At 39.0% G+C, this 17,272-nt stretch overlaps 1 protein-coding gene across 1 annotated transcript in view; it reads left to right on the top strand.

Annotated features, from left to right (window-relative positions):
• Nucleotides 1-17,272, top strand: part of LOC133979366 (ras-specific guanine nucleotide-releasing factor 2-like) — a 46,445-nt gene that overhangs the window by 23,759 nt on the left and 5,414 nt on the right. The window contains 22 exon segments of the mRNA XM_062417878.1: nt 1,509-1,702; nt 1,828-1,937; nt 2,027-2,145; nt 2,725-2,885; nt 2,994-3,060; nt 3,536-3,672; nt 4,145-4,227; nt 4,575-4,823; nt 6,430-6,522; nt 7,895-8,382; nt 10,137-10,262; nt 11,046-11,135; nt 12,043-12,149; nt 13,337-13,449; nt 14,032-14,092; nt 14,618-14,721; nt 15,557-15,641; nt 15,745-15,942; nt 16,399-16,425; nt 16,427-16,479; nt 16,574-16,691; nt 16,779-16,847. Of these exon segments, the coding sequence (XP_062273862.1) occupies nt 1,509-1,702; nt 1,828-1,937; nt 2,027-2,145; nt 2,725-2,885; nt 2,994-3,060; nt 3,536-3,672; nt 4,145-4,227; nt 4,575-4,823; nt 6,430-6,522; nt 7,895-8,382; nt 10,137-10,262; nt 11,046-11,135; nt 12,043-12,149; nt 13,337-13,449; nt 14,032-14,092; nt 14,618-14,721; nt 15,557-15,641; nt 15,745-15,942; nt 16,399-16,425; nt 16,427-16,479; nt 16,574-16,691; nt 16,779-16,847 (2,852 nt within the window).

The following is a 17,272-nucleotide window of genomic DNA, read 5'->3' as shown; positions in this document are numbered from 1 at the left end:
TGTATTTCCTTTATTTTGACCATTAATCTTTAAACCTCTGTCTTCTGCCATCTCATTGCATGTAAGTGCACAGCTCTGCAGCAAGCTAAACACATTGCCAATAAAGATTGAAGACAGCAGTTGGCCTTTTTATGCGTTTCTGAAAGTAATTGTCAAACTGTGAAAACAGTATTGGACAACAAATTCAATGATGAATGAGATACCCCAAATGAGAGTTAAACCTACGTTATTGTAAAAATTAATTAGCTAATGCAATAGCTGGTTTCATATTAGTAAAGACTAGAAGACAAGTTAACATTATTGCTATTAACAGTCAAATTGTTCCTAATTGCAGGAACAAACAAAGTATGTCAGTGAAAGACCAAGAGGGTGGCCTCAGACTAATATTACTCTAGTAAACATCTAGTGGACATTTTTATGAACCATACAACTAATCTATTAATCAAGAAAAGAAATTGACAGATTAATTGATCATGAAAATAATTGTTAATTCCAGCCTTACAGGAAACAGACTATAAACTAAATCCTACAAAACCACAAATCATCAGTCACAAAACACAAACACACAACACTGCCTGTTCATAAGGCAAGGCAAGGCAGCTTTATTTATATAGCACATTTCATACCCAGGGGCAACTCAATGTGCTTTACATAAAAACAAAACATTTAACAGAAAGAATTGGAAACAAAGAACATAATAACATACTATTTTAAAAAATAAAATAAAAATAAATATAAAACCCAATAATAGTAAATTGGAAACATTAAAACATAAAATGAAAACCAAGAAAACCCAATAATAATAAAAAATAAAAACAAAGAGAAAAATCTAATCAAATCTAGACTAAAATAGAGCATAAAATAATTCTTCATTACTGTAAGTCAACATTTGTGGCCTAGATAAAAAAATATCTGTCTGAAATCACTCCCTATTTACTATATAGTGCATTACATTTACCCATTAATTTGAGTGTCTGAATGCTGAGTGTGTAAATATATCCACTGTATAATGCTCTCAAATATTCTACGATGGACCGAAAAATTTCGGTTTCCATCGCATGCACACTACTTTTTGCTAAAAGTCCTACAAAGCAAAGCTCCGCATTTTAAAGATGTGAAAACTGCCATCATGCATCTCTACAGCTGACAGCGATGACACAAAATGACGATTAATTTGTGTCCAAAATCTTTATTTGCTGCTCACTATTGGGTAAATTATTTAGTGCCTATTATATAGGGAGTAGTAAACGAGTAAGGGGTTGATTTCTGTCACTGTCTTAGTCACAGATCTGACAAAAGGGTGGATGTAACAATGTCAGTTAGCTAAACTGTAATTGCGATGGATCTGTGCCAGCAGGAGTTGCTAATAGCACCAATATGTTCATCTCAAACTGCTAGTGGCAGAGTACTTGAGAAATGCTTTGCTGGGCTTTAAGCCTGTATGTATATGTGTATTTGAACATTTACTGTATGTTTTCTGTTTTTTTTCTGTTTTCTGTTTTGTTTAGCTGACCTATTTGACATCCTGCTGCCCATGCTCAACATCTATCAGGAGTTTGTGAGAAACCATCAGTACAGCCTCCAAGTTTTAGCCAACTGCAAGCAGAACAGAGACTTTGACAAGCTGCTGAAACAATACGAGTCCAATGCCGCCTGCGAGGGAAGAATGCTGGAGACCTTCCTAACATACCCCATGTTCCAGGTAAACTCCGGCACACGTCACAACTGTCAATGATTTTCTCTATTTGTCCTCTCCTCACCTCTCTTTTACAAATGTTTCAAATATGTAAATATTTTTTCTTTCACTTTATGCCCCTCTCCCATAAGATTCCCCGCTACATCATCACTTTGCATGAGTTACTGGCACACACGCCTCATGAACATGTGGAACGCAAAAGTCTTGAATTTGCAAAGTCCAAATTAGAGGAACTGTCCAGGTATGTGTCTGATTCAGAATAAATACCTCGCCATCATGCCCTCATATCTAATGCTGAAAATGTATTAATTTGTTTATTTATGTGTCCAGAGTAATGCATGATGAGGTGAGTGACACTGAGAACATTCGGAAGAATCTGGCAATCGAGAGGATGATAGTAGAAGGTTGTGATATCCTGCTGGACACCAGCCAGACCTTCGTCAGGCAGGGTGAGTCTTCATCAGTTCACAGCACTGCTCATGAGGCAGAAAATCTCTGGAGGTTTTTCTGACAGTAAGACTCTTCTTTCTGTCAACTGGTGTTCTGAGTGCACAGACGTGGTACCTTGGTGGAGCTCAGTCACTGAAACATGAAATGATCTGCTGTACTAATACAATCTACATGGGGGAGGTTTGGCTCTCTGTCAGCTTGTATAGCAGGAGAGCATATGGTGATGTTAGTGCTACAGTTGAATCACAGGTCAGGAGACACAGAGGACACCATTTTTTTTAGATGACTTTTCCCAATCCAAGATTACTGTCTGTTTTTATTCCTTTTAGAGATAAAATAAATGTATGATATCTAAAAGTTTTACCTTTTTTGCCCATTTTAATGATCCCCACCATTATTTTTTCTTGTCATTGCTCTGCCAGGTGCACACACAGAGTACATTTGTAGATAAGTGTTCAGAAATGCTTTTTTTCCCACGTCTGTTTTGTGCTACTGCAAAAGCTTAGTAAAAACAGCCCCACAGCTTAGTGTCAGCTTAATGAAATGTAATGTAATCCTGTGACCCTCCTGCTCTCCAGGCTCTCTGATCCAGCTGCCGTCAGTGGAGCGAGGGAAGCTGAGTAAGGTTCGTCTGGGCTCTCTGTCTCTGAAGAAGGAAGGGGAAAGGCAGTGTTTCCTCTTCACCAAACACTTCCTGGTCTGCACACGCAGCTCTGGGGGGAAACTGCACCTTCTAAAGGTGAGAACACCTTTTTTTTTCACTAGTTGAACCAGATCTCAGTTAGGAAATTCATTTGAAATTGATGCCAATAAACTGTTGTGCATATTTTCTCCTAAACTTTTGCAGCAAGGTGGAGTTTTGTCCCTTATTGATTGCACGCTCATAGAGGAACCAGATGCCAGTGACGAGGAGTGTAAGTTTCCTACATTGCTGAGGCAGTCCACATTGGCAGGCTGCTCTCTTATTGGCTAATTTAGGCCTCTCACCACTTATGGAGGTTAATTAGGTGTCAGATGATAAGTATCCAGAAATTACTTCCCTTTAAATATCAGATGTTCACCCCTTTAAATGTCAGGTTATGATCTTTTCACATCCCAGGTCCATTTTTTTTTCAAGGATTAATTTAGGAAATGGGGAAATTAACGAGACGCCCACACGTAAACACCAGTGATGAGACATGCACATGCATGTACACATTGCATTAAACACACACTTTGATACTTAAGATTCAGGGGTGTGTGTATGGAGATAGCAGGTCCATTTAATTAACCTGTTTAGCTGCATATGTGTGTACATGTTTGTGTGTGAATTTTACTATCATCATCATCATGCAGAGGTCTGCTGCACTGTAGATAATACAAATGCTCTATTTTTCCTTCATTTTACAGCTAAGGCTGGCGGTCAGGTTTTTGGTCAGCTGGATTTCAAGCTCGTTGTGGAACCATCAGACTCAGCTTCATTCACTGTGGTGTTACTGGCTCCATCACGGCAGGAGAAGGCTGCATGGACCAGTGATATCAGCCAGGTAATACAAAGTTCACACATACACATACACACACCCACAACCAGACAAACACAGAATCTCAAACCTCCAAATAGCAGGAGCATGTCTCCGCTGGGCATTGAGAAGGCTTAGTGATAAGTAAACACACACATGGGTGCAGCTCCCCAGGGGTGAGTTCAGCTCACTGCCTCAGTACTCAGAGTAGCACCATACAAGCATGTCAGACTGGATTTATTCTTATAAGAACAAAAAAAAACAAAACAAAACAATGGGGTATTTTTTCCTCAATACCTTAACAAAAAGACTAAAATCATTTTAAAACGAGTCTCAGCATTCGTTTGACTGATGGAAGCACTTAGACAAATAAGACCATATAATATTGGTATTTTTTCAACATGTCTTACAACATCACAGATTCAACCTGTCATCTGGTTTTTTTCCCTCTTGCACTTTATTCTTTCATTAATTGTCTTGATTTTCTCTGTCTTTGCAGTGTATAGACAATATCCGCTGTAATGGCTTGATGACCAGTGTGTTTGAGGAGAACTCTAAAGTCACCGTGCCTCATATGATCAAGTAAGTGTGTTTGTGTGTGTGTGAAGAGGAACACCATCTCTTCATGCCAGTGTTGCAAAAAACATAGTTTAAAGTGCATCTGGTTGACAAAGTTGTGTTGATATACAGTTGTTGTTTAGGCTGTATGTTTTGTATTATGCTTTTTTTTTTACATTCTGCTGTTGTTGAAATCCGACATCTACAATATTCTTTGATACTTCTGTTTTAAGCCTCCTTCTTTGAGATGTATGGATTTTTTTTTTTTTTTGCTTAATTTTGCTCAGCTACTTTCATAACCTTTTCCTTGTTTACCAGTCACCCATGCTTGGTTATGTGTGTGTGTATGTGTGTACGTGTGTATCCATCAGATCCGATGTGCGTCTCCATAAAGATGATGTTGACATTTGCTTCAGCAAGACGCTCAACTCCTGCAAGGTCCCCCAGATCCGCTACGCCAGTGTGGAGCGCCTGCTGGAGAGGCTGACCGACCTGCGCTTCCTTTCCATAGACTTCCTCAACACCTTCCTGCACACCTACAGGATCTTCACCACAGCAACAGTGGTCATGGACAAACTGGCTGACATCTACAAGAAGCCCTTCTCTTCTATTCCTATCAGGTCGTTCACTTTAAACATGCAAATGTGCACACAGACACAAAAAATGGCACAGACACAAATGTAGATGCAGGCAAAGCTCTGTATAATGTGTACACACAATGCACCACAGAGGCAAAGGCACATCCTAAATCTTCCCATATTGCACCTTTACAAATATGGACTCCATAATGTTTTTAATGAGCATGAATGTGAATTTGTGGGTGTGTTTGCACATATATTTAAATCAATGTTTGTCTGTGTCTATTTATATATGTGTTTGTTCAAGTTTGTGCAATGTGCAAGAATGTATATAGGCTTTACGTAAATGTGTTTGGAGTGGTTATTAGTTAATAAGTCTTTTTTAATTCTGTGAAAAATGTAGTCAGACGTGGGTCCGTGTTTTGGACTCAGGAGGCAGCTCACACTGCTATCCACAAGGTTAAATACATACTGGCCGAAAAACATAACAGCCTGTGTGTGGACGCCAGCAGAACAGATGCTTCAACAAAGTTTTTGGCACAGTCATAGGAATTTATTGTGTGTTAGATGAGGAGTTTCTTTCTCTCTCTCCTTTTCCCGTGCTCTATCTCTCTTATTATTCATCTCTGGCTGCATCAGAATTGTGTGTTTTTACTTTTTCCTTAGCTTAACTTATCTAAGCTTTTCAACTGGAAGCTCCCTCTTTTCCTCTGCCCAACAACAGGTTTGTATGTAAAGCTTAACTGACCATGGCTTGTGGCCTCTGGGAGGACTCATCCATGCACCAGAGTTGTGCAGAAATAACGTTTTTAAGGCTTAACTTGAACAGGATCTGCTTTGATTTGGCCCGTAATGTCACCGCAGAGGGACACATGAGACATGCTCAAGGGTTATTTTAGTCAACCTTTTGTTTCTTTTTCTTTTATATTTCCTTCACTCTCCAAAAAGACAGTACAGAGGTTTGTAAAGAGGACATGATTTAATGCATTCTAACAGTTATTATTATTTGGAAACCTTTTTAACCTTGTGTATTTAAATTTAAGGCTCTTTTATTAGTAGTAGTTTAGTGGTTCTTTGTCCACGTTTTTTGTTGCAGATATTTATTGTAGTGTGTTTTAATCAGCATTTGTTGGATTGGATCATGCTTTTACAGATAATTAAAATTGAACCTCACTTCTTGAACCTAGAACTGAACTGCACCCTAAATGCCCCCGTTTGATTGGCTCAAAAGCCCCTTGGTTTTTGTATTTTTGTAGCTGGAGGTGTGTCTCCACAAACAGATGCTCACATACATGCATAAACACAAAGATACACTGACTTTGACTCAGCTCTGTGTGTCCTTTTTGCACTGGATTTTTCTACCATGTGGTCATGTGTCAATATCTGGGAGATTGAACATATGCTTACATGTTCTCTCACTCACACACTGCCTCTCCTCCTCCTCCTCAAGCACACCTTTCCTCCTCCTGGATATTCATTTATCATCCTCTCATCATCTTCCCTCAAACCATCTTCCAAATCTGTCACATTTCCCACTCGCATTTTTCATTTTTCATTGTTCATGTCTAAATCCAGCCATCACAGCCATCCATTTAACTGTTTTTTTGTCATCCATCCCTCTGTCTCTTCATGTTCCCTCCAACTACAGGGCACAGTACCACTCATATGACCGTCTGTCCATCTCATCCATCTGTCCTGACTACAGTCTGAAGATCAAGAAGATAGCCATGGATCAGTCCAAGTAACCAACCTCTCTCTCTCTCTCTCTCTCTCTCTCTCTCTCTCTCTTTGTCCTTACTTTCTGTCTCTTTGACCCATTTTCTTCCTTTTCTTCTTCTTCCCCTCTGGTCTTGGTAACTGATGCATGACATCTCTCCATTATTGATCTCTTTATATGAATGGACAACAACAACTCATGGGGGCTGCAAGTGGAAACATTTTAGGTTAACGTTAAGCATGAATACAGGAACCTGCAGCCAGCGTGAAGCATGTTCTCTCGCTGTAGCATCACTTCCACAAGGCTTGGATGCTTTTTGTCATTCCTAGACAGTCAGTTTTGTTTCTCTCTCTGCGAGTATCCTCTGCTACCTGTCTTTTCTTCTTCCACCGCTTGCTTCAACATTCTTCCTCCTCTCATCTAATGTATTCGTCTTTGCTTCTCATGTTTCTTTCCTTCCTCTGTCCTCTTTTCATTTTTTCCTCTTTCAATCTGGGATGCAGTTTGTTCCCCTATTTCCTGCTGAATAACAGGCTTGTGGGAATAAATGATGGCTGTGTTTTTCTATGCATGATTACACCCCCTTTAATGTAGTTCTCTATGTCTGTTCTCAATTTAGGCATATAATCAGGTACCAAAATAATAGTAGCCCCTTTTATACATAGACCCACAATTTTAGGATAATCAATTATTTTTAAGGCTAAACAGTGAACATTTCTTGACAAAACCCAAGTCAGTCACTTGACTTCAACCACAATGAGCATGTTCCACTTGCTGAGGACCAGACTGAATAGAAAAATCCACAAAAAGAAGCAGGTACAGTGAAGACACTTAGTGTGTGCTGGTGCCCGTGGGTCGTACGTCGTCAAGTATTTGCAACCAGATATTGTTTAGGTTTATATTAGAGTAACTTTTCCAATTACCTTTCTGGCTCTAAAAATAGGGAACCATGTACAGTAACAATTTACAGTTAATCTGATGTGAATGTAAACACCATTAAAATAATGTTGACAGAGATCTTTAAAGGCTGTGTCACTGTCCTAGTACTTTATGGCTGCAATGGATGTGCCCTTTCATTATAAGTCACTCTGGATATCAGCTAAATGCCCAACATTTAACATTGAGTGCCTTAAGCTGACCCAGTATGCTCTAAAATGCTCATGCCTTTTTTTGGCCTGATACCAGAAATACTGTGTATTTGGAATATATAAAATCAATATGATGAAATTAATTTGTGACCAAACCTTTTATCGCTCAGGTTATAGAGACAAGCAAGATCTTCTTTTGAGCTGCTGCAATTGCGCATTTACTTTTCATCCTTTTCCCTAAACTCCCTTTTTATTGCTTTTAAATCTCCTATTATTTTGCTAAGATATTGCCTCTTTCCCCCTTTCAGATCCTTGGAGCTGTTCTTCGCTACTAATCAGAATAACAGAGGTGGTGAGCACATAAACGAAAAATCTCCTCGTCTCTGCCGCAAGTTCTCCTCTCCGCCTCCTCTTTCCATCCCGTCCCGCACCTCCTCGCCTGTCCGAACACGGAAGCTTTCCCTCCACTCACCTATCACTGCCAGGGTTGGGGGACTTGACCTAACCAGTCCTCTTTCCAACTACAGCATAAACCACAACACTTCCCAGTCTGCTGCCAGTAGCCCAACATCTGCCCACACCCCCCAGCCCCCGACACCTCAGACCCCAACCCCAACTACATCCTCTCCTCCTCCCAACTCCACCTCCCCCCCGCCCAACAATTCCAAGTCACCACAGGACCAAGTTCCTACCATTCCCACATCCCCGGACCAAAGTCCCTGCCCGACTGCAGAGGGCGAGGAGCTGCCAAGGATCGACCCCTTCTGTGGCAAACTGCGACGAAGCATCCGCAGAGGTAAGCTGAAATACACTGAACACTAATGCTGTGCAAAAACATTTGTTCTGTACATTAGAGCATATTAATGGTACTACTATGATACCTGAGTTATTTAACTATAATCATTTTTATACCTTACATGTTTTTTGTGAAACCCTTTTAGGTTTAATACATTCTTAAATGTCTAAACACAAGCAGCCACACAAGAACTTTGACAAAATACAATAGTCTAAAAGTCTTTTTTTAAATCAAGAATTATGTGAATGTGAATGTGAATGTTAAACCAGTGCCAGCTTCCAGTTCTTGTCATTTTCTGTACTTATTCCACAGACACATTACTTTCTGTACCAAAGAAGGCAATTATGTTCTTTTTGACTATGATTATTGTTTCTTTAAACTATAATTTAGAAAGTAACAGTGACAACAACTTTACTCCAAATTATAAGGGAGTATGTTAACAAGGTTTTGGAGCAAATTGAACAAATATTAAATGATTATTTTGTGGGCTGTTACAGTCATTTGGAAAGTTGTGAAGCATTGGCTGATTTAAATGTGGTAAAAGTGTTGTTGTTTTAAAAAAAATCTCCAGTGCTTCTGTACTCTGTACAGTCTCTTGCCATGTGCAGCTGGATGACGTGCAGTTTTTTCTTTACGTTTATAAGCTACATTTCCTCTGTGACTCAACATTAACATAAACAGCCGGCATATGAAATAGTTAGGAAAAGCTGGGGGTCACTCATAAAATGACACAGTGTGAAGTGTTCCCTGTAAGAGCAGAATAGGCACCTGATGGGACATCATTATCTCCTTTCATTTGTGTGCTTGAGTCAGCTAAGCTGCTCAGATCTTCTAATAGTAGTGGTTAAACAGCCCTCTCAGAGTGGAGAGAGATAGCGTCAGGGCATTTGAAACAACACAGCAAGGACAAGCTGCAGTTAGACCCTCATTAGCATGTGCACACACAATGTGCATGTGTGTGTGTGTGTGTTGGTGCGTGTGTGTGTGTGTGTTCAAGCGTGTGCATGTGTGACAGCTGCTAACCGCTCACTAGGAGACAAAGAGCCATTAGTGCTCGTACCAACACCAGTTACTCTCACCTCCTCTGCTTACTGCCTCTCAGTTTCTTAATCAGTCAGAGTATTTATGTGTGTGTACATGTACGTACAATCATATTTTCAGTCTGTTGATGCCCTTTTCTTGGCTTTCCTCAGTTGTTGCACACTGAATGGGACCTACTGAACATGTGCTTCAATGATGAAGGGCATCATCAAATGGTCCATCCTTGTCTTTCTCTTAATTTCATATTAGAAGTCTTGCTGGAATAAAACAAAATATTTATTGCCAAAACAAAACCTCAAAATGCATAACATACAGTAAATAGTAGCAAGACATCATTAGTGTTGTGAAATTCCCTTCAGACCTTTTTCTGGAGTTCTAATTGAGCTTTTTCCATGTATATAAAGTATGAAACACAGGCATGTGTGTCCATATGGATGCAGATACACACACACAGTACTGTATATGCAAATTAATGTACACACACATGCAAAAATGTTCAGAGAACTATTAAAGTCTCGATGTTGTCAACTGGGTATATTGCTCTCTGCTTGGTGACAAACCTAAGTATGATGAAGTTCTTCTCTCCAGTAAAGCAGCAACATTAATGGCCATCACCATCATCATCATTATCATCATCATCATTATCATCATCATCATTATCATCATCGTCATCATCATTGTTACTCTTGTCGTTATCTTATGTTCCTGTCTAGCTGTGCTGGAGTCAGTGTCACTGGAGAAAATTCTCCCAGAGTCTCCTCAGAGCAGTGAAGCAGGAGACATGTCCCCATGTCGCTCCCCTTCCACACCTCGACACCTCCGCTACAGACAGCCTGGAGGTTAGTGTGCGTTTGTGTGTGTGTGGGCGTGTGTGAATTTATTTGTGTACTGTGCCCACTGACGGGATACTCTGCAGAGAGACACAGCCAGGCACAGATCCCTGAACCTGCAGCCTGACATCTTTAGTACAGAAGCAGGATACACAGCCAGACCATGGCATACTGTCTCTTGGGATGGTTTTCCTTGAGGTGTGCCTGGTTAAACAGACTTTCTGGGTGATTTAAAGGGACTTTAAGAGGAGTGTCTCATACATGTAGGACAGCTGCAGAGCCAATAAACTCTTGGCCAGCTTGAGTTGAATGATAATGACGGTGATGATAATTTCAGTTAAAACTGATGACTATTTGTTGAAAATATTGTTGCCAACAACGCAGAGGATACCTGTTATCGGTCTGTGACAATAATGACAATTATGTCTGATATTGATTATTGAAGGTCTCATCATCAGTGATAATCATGATAAAGATTATAATAGTGAAAGCAACACTGATGGTGACTTTTTCACTCTTTTGTGAATATTCAATCAAGATATTGCCAGGAAAATTCACAAAGCTGTAATTGTCATGAAAAAGTATTTTGATATAATAGCCAATGTGACATTTAAATGAAAACGTCACATAAAATATATATTTAAATGTGTGACCATTGTAATTATGGTTCATTAGGATGAAATCAAAGTTAATTATTATACACTTTAATGCACTCCTCTTGATGATATATGCAACAGAAATTATAACAGTATTGTTGTTGCTGAAGATAATTATGTGTATGTGTGTCTGCAGTCCAATCAGGGGAGAACTCCCGCTGCTCAGTCTCTCCTGCTTCAGCCTTTGCTATCGCTACTGCAGCAGCAGGACACGGTTCACCACCAGGTACAATCACACACACACACACACATACACGTTCAGGGATCTGTGCCTGGCTGTGTCTCTCTGCAGAGTATCCCGTCAGTGGGCACAGTACACAACTAAATTCATACACGCCCGCACACACACACACACACACACACACACACACACACACACACACACACACACACACACACACACACACACACACACACACACACACACACACACACACACACACACAGAGTAGTGTTTCCGTCACTTCAGAGGACATTACATTGACTTGCATTAATTTCCTGTAGACTGTATATTGTGTTCTTCATTATATTTGTCTGTTAGCTGTAGTTTACTTTAAAATCTATTGCATTACTATGAACTATAGTATATTTAGTTAACTCGTAGATGTAGAGCTGCCTGGAACCATTAAAAGACTGATGCAATTAAAACAACAAAGGGTCTGTTTTTTTTAAATGTATTTTTCACTTTTTCTCAGTTTTAGTTTTGGTCTGTTTGTCCAGGTTTTGAGATATTCGTCTCCGAGATTTCTTCTGCCATCCCAATCTATTAGCGATGAATGATATTTGTGGTGCTCAATCTATTGAAAAATTATATTAATAGTATAAAAAAATCCAACAGCAAGATCTCTTTCCAGAAAGAATGTCACAATTATTTATCCTCACACCACGCTGTAAACAGTTTTAATGGAACTATGTCCTACTAAATTAATATAGTCATATATGAAAATGGACTGTTGATTATCCAGACTTCATCCAGTTTGGGTGTATGGAGCCTTTAAAACTTTCTGGAAATTGTTTGCTGTTACTGATGCATTACTGATGCTGTTAGTAAGTAGATAATCACTGGACATTTTATGTTATCAGAAAATAATAAGATAACGCATTCCTTGTTTTTGTTTACGTGTTTTCTTCAGTGTTCACAAACTCAGAAAGAACTTGTGATAAAGAGTTCATCATCCGGCGAGCTGCAACCAACAGAGTTCTCAATGTGTTGCGGCACTGGGTCTCCAAACACTCACAGGTCTGTCTGGTGGTGGTGTGAGCGGGGCGGGGGTTGCCTGTTTTGCTAGGTCAATAATGTCTGTGGTCTCATTAAAGCAGGTGTCTGATGCATTATCTCTCTGCACCGCTGCTCTCGCTCGAGCATGTAAACAACCATATGCACACAAACACACACAGAATATTGTTGCTGTGTCAGATGAGTAACCAGCTCCATCCACCTCATTCCACCTACCTACTCCTCTGCTAAACAGTGGTGCCTCTAATGAATTGAATATCAAGGTAATTGCCTGACTCCGTGTTTAGAGGTCCTTCCAGTCTAACTGCATCGATCTGTTTCAAGTATTTTTCTTCAATAATATAAAATGCTGTGTTGACAGGCACACTTTGGTCAGCTTATTAAGCAACTACAACCACACACATACTGTACTGTATACACCCACTAACATTTTTCCTTTGGATACCTAAGAACAAAATGCTTGTTAAAACTGACCTTTGAATAGAAGTTAAATTGGGATGAGAGCGACGGGGGGAAAAAGGAGTAAACGAGGGTATTAAGACTGGAAGGAAAAAGGGAGTTCAGGCAGATGAATGAATGGTTGGAGTACATGAACCATTATACATCAGTGATTGATGATTGGTCAGTTGGGGAAACAAGAGAAAGTAATTTTTGGAGAGACATAATGGAATCATTTTGCCAATATTTTAGTGTAAAATATGTGTGTGAAATTCTGGTCTGTGTTTGTGTTGTACTTCTATTTCGGTTGCCATTATACTTCACACTGATGAAGTAAAATGATATAAATTTGTCAAGTGCAGAGTTTTTCCATCTTAGCTAGATATCCCTTTCATATCTTTAGTTGTAGGCAATTGCAGACAGTGTTGCAAATGAACTAGCAGGACTGACTGATAGCAATGCTGAAATTTTGTAGCATCAATTTGATATCTTAGTGCCTTTATTTAGCTGAATTTGTATTCTTATGTTGCTATTTTATGCATTTTTATCCAATACTTTCTCATTTCATTTTCCAGAAAATACATCACAACACTGATATTGCGACATAATTTGAAACATTTATATGGCCTCTATTTCTGTATAAGGGTAAAGATTTGGTTTTAGGTTTAAGATTAGAATAAAATGTAGGTCAAGATTAAGGTAATTCAAGTATAGAAGTTTATATTTGTATGTGTGCGTGTTTGTATGTTTAGGATTTTGAGATGAATGGGGAGCTGAAGATGTCAGTGATCTGTCTCCTGGAGGAAGTGCTCAGAGATCCAGACCTTCTGCCTCAGGAGAGAAAAGCTACTGCCAACATATTAAGGTACAACACACACACACACACACACACACACACACACACACACACACACACACACACACACACACACACACACACACACACACACACACAAACACACACACACACACACACACACACACACACACACACACACACACACACACACACACACAAACACACACCTGTTTTGTCATACTATGGGGACACATGTAAAAACAACCTCCCTTCAGGGACACCACTTTCTTTACAGTTTAGAAGCAAGATACTACCATCCCCGTATTACTTATGCTACCTACAAAATGAAAATCACTTCATAATTCACATACAACAATATTGTGTACCATGTGAAATTATACCCTCAGTTTGGGAACAAGTATTATTTAAGCTGCCTTTGGAGTCACATGGCACACTTAAGTCTTAAGAAACAAGCTACAGGTGAGTTGACAGTGGCTTTCATTTTCATCCCTTTGAAACTTGGACAGCAACATGTAAACATTTGACTAGAACACTGAATGTCACTTAAAGATTTCTTCCCATAATAATGTCTTACATTTAGCTTTTAATTATTACAAAACCTTCATGCTATTCTATTTTATTCCCTAGTGCCCTTTCTCAAGATGAACAGGATGATGCCCAGCTGAGGATAGAGGACATATTACAGATGGTGAGAAAATTGCATGATTAACTTGTTTTTTTATGTTAGTGGATCAAGCAGCAGTAAATTGCAATATGAAGGAGAACTTTTACCTTTTGCTGAGTAACCTAAACCTCTTGTTGTTGCAGACTAGTGGGGTGATACAGCTTTCACTTTTATTTGAATATTAATGTGGTGCTCTATGGGATGAGCTGGTTTAATGAAACCAGCCTCCCTAAAGCACTTACACACTAATATACACATCCCGTATATGAGTGTCGTTAATTGTCTTGGGTTAATTATGACTGATTATTGCACACAGATATACTCCATAGCCTTTGTAATATGTGAAAAGCCTTGGGATAGGGAAGGGATAAATACACCGTTTCCCGACTGTGGCAGTCTCTAGGGGACTGTCAGCTGTCATACAACATATTCATCACAGCCAGTCTGTCTATTAGATATTTATATCTTCTTGTTATTTGTGTTTATTTGATTATGTGTTTGTTTATGACTGGACTGTGCCTCTGCTTGTCTCGGTATGCGTGTGTTTAGGCGGACTGTCCAAAGGCGGAGTGTTTTGAGTCTCTCTCAGCGATGGAGCTGGCTGAACAAATCACTCTGCTGGATCACATTGTCTTCAGGAGCATTCCTTATGAGTCAGTCCTCTCATAACTCTCTCACACTGTGAGCTGCATCAGGCCAAACAAAACTTTATCAACTTTATGAATTCTGTGTGTGATGAGAAACTGTAGTTTGACTCATACTCAGGGTGCTTTTTAGAGGGACCCTCACCAAGGAAAACTGAGGCATTGCATTTGCACTTCATAACTCCAAATTTTAAGTTTGTGTTTGAAAAGATGATGTTTTTATTTCCATATGATATTGGCTAGTTATGTTGTAAACTGCTACTACATTGATGGTAAAAATGACTCATGTGTAGTCATTTAATTATTGAATAATACATCTTGGAAATGAGGTGATTTACCCCAGTTTCCCCTTTTGTCGGTTAAGTTAGGTGGACAACACATTAACATAACATTTTTTTAAAAAAAGCATCCTTACATTATGCTTTTTTAGATGTTAATGTGTTAGCATTTTTTCTATTTAATGAAACAAATTTTTCCATAGCGTTACATTTCATACATCAGAATAAATCACTGTACTGCTATCTTGAGAATTTGTTATTGATTAACAATTAAGGAATGCAGCTAGGTCTTAGAAGCAATGCTGTTTATTAGTTTTGTCAAGTGTTTATATTCTGGCTATATACAAGATTTTCATACAAAAATATATTATCCACACTTTGTTCAGTTCTTGATTGAGCAAAGTATTTCACAGCATCTGTCGTTCTGTACTTGCTGCATCATAGGTTTTAGCTAAAATAAAGTTACATATCTGGTGAGATTACTGTGCCACATTTCAGTATGAGTGATTGGATCTTGTTCCTGGCTAACTTGGATGTATCACATACCTTTATCCTCCCTCTGTAAGAGAGTTCCTGGGCCAGGGCTGGATGAAGGTTGATAAGACAGAAAGGACACCATACATTATGAAAACAAGTCAACACTTCAATGATGTAAGCTCTTAAAATGTCTTCAAGCTCCTTTTTTGTTTTGGACTTCTCTGTAAATATCCTGTACAATTCATTTTTATTTTCTCTGTTCTCTTCTATGTAAAAGATGAGTAATCTGGTGGCATCACAGATTATGACCCATACCGATGTGGGCTCGAGGGCCAGCTCCATAGAAAAGTGGGTAGCAGTAGCTGATATCTGCCGCTGCCTCAACAACTACAACGTGTTACTGGAGATCACATCTGCACTCAATCGCAGTGCCATATATCGTTTAAAGAAAACCTGGGCTAAAATCAGCAAACAGGTATCCTCCATCTTGTTGTGGTTAAAATCTAAAAAGTATACAGAAAGCATAACACAAGTAAGTGCAGTGTATCAATACACCATTTTTATAGTTTACCTTCAGATTATTAGAGGTAACTACTTGTTTTAAATGTGTATCCCCTGGGAGAATGGATATCATTGGAAAGTTCAAAGCAATGCAGAAAGGCATTTAACTGTAATGTTCAGTTTCTGCCCTTTGCTTAATTCTGATGAACACTAAATCGATTAAACCCATAACCATCCAATCACCAGACAGTCTGTCTCTATACCAAGCCTCGCTAGCAATTTGAAGCAAATTGATTTAGTCATTTTGTCCCTGATTTTGTCTTCTATTGAGAGCAAGTGGTCTAGAGATTAATGCACCAGTCTCATTTGTTCTCTGTATTTCAGAGTAAGTAGTGTTTTTCTGATTTTAAATATCTATTTGTGTGTCCAGACTAAAGCCCTGATGGATAAACTGCAGAAAAACCGTGTCCTCTGAGGGAAGGTTCAAAAATCTGAGGGAGACCCTGAAAAAGTAAGACTTTTCAGACATGATATTATTGTACGTGTCGTGTGTGCAAATTTGTTTGTTGTTTTGTTTATGTGGCTTACTGCTTTTCTATCTATAGCTGCAACCCTCCCTGTGTGCCATACCTGGGAATGTACCTGACAGACCTGGCCTTTATTGAGGAGGGAACACCCAATTTTACAGAGGAAGGTCTTGTCAACTTCTCCAAAATGAGGATGGTACGCACACACATGCATCAAAATGTACAATGTGCAATTTATCTGTCTACTGTACTGATATCAACTTAAAATACACATTTTCCTCAGATTTCCCACATCATCAGAGAGATCAGACAGTTCCAACAGACGCCTTACAGAATAGAGCATCAAGCCAAGGTACTATTTTCTGTACTGGTCTTGGTTGTTGTTGTGAAAGATTTATTGAAAAACACTTTGACATATTGTTGTCCTTTGGGTAAAGTTTAAATATGTTTCTGAATGCCAAAACCATGACTGTATAAAAAACAGCTTAAATGTTCAGTTCTCGGTTTTTCCTACATGATATTCATCTTTCAAACACCCACAGGGTATCAATTTAACCCTCACAGCGATCAGCCAGATTTATCAGAGAACTTTAAGAATAAGATTAAGATGATAATGAGCTGTAAATTCAATATGAATTCTTTTCATAGTCATTTTGGTTTATTTCCTCCTGAGACTCCCAAGACCATAATAAGCAGAGTAATATTTGTCACATTGCTCTGTTCGACTGTAAAACATGTTAAACACTGAAAATAACTAAATTTAGATTAACCTGTGTA

This window comes from Scomber scombrus, chromosome 4 (assembly GCF_963691925.1).
Source record: "Scomber scombrus chromosome 4, fScoSco1.1, whole genome shotgun sequence".
In the NCBI taxonomy this organism is placed as follows: domain Eukaryota; kingdom Metazoa; phylum Chordata; class Actinopteri; order Scombriformes; family Scombridae; genus Scomber; species Scomber scombrus.
This window is presented reverse-complemented; position numbering and strand designations above follow the sequence as displayed.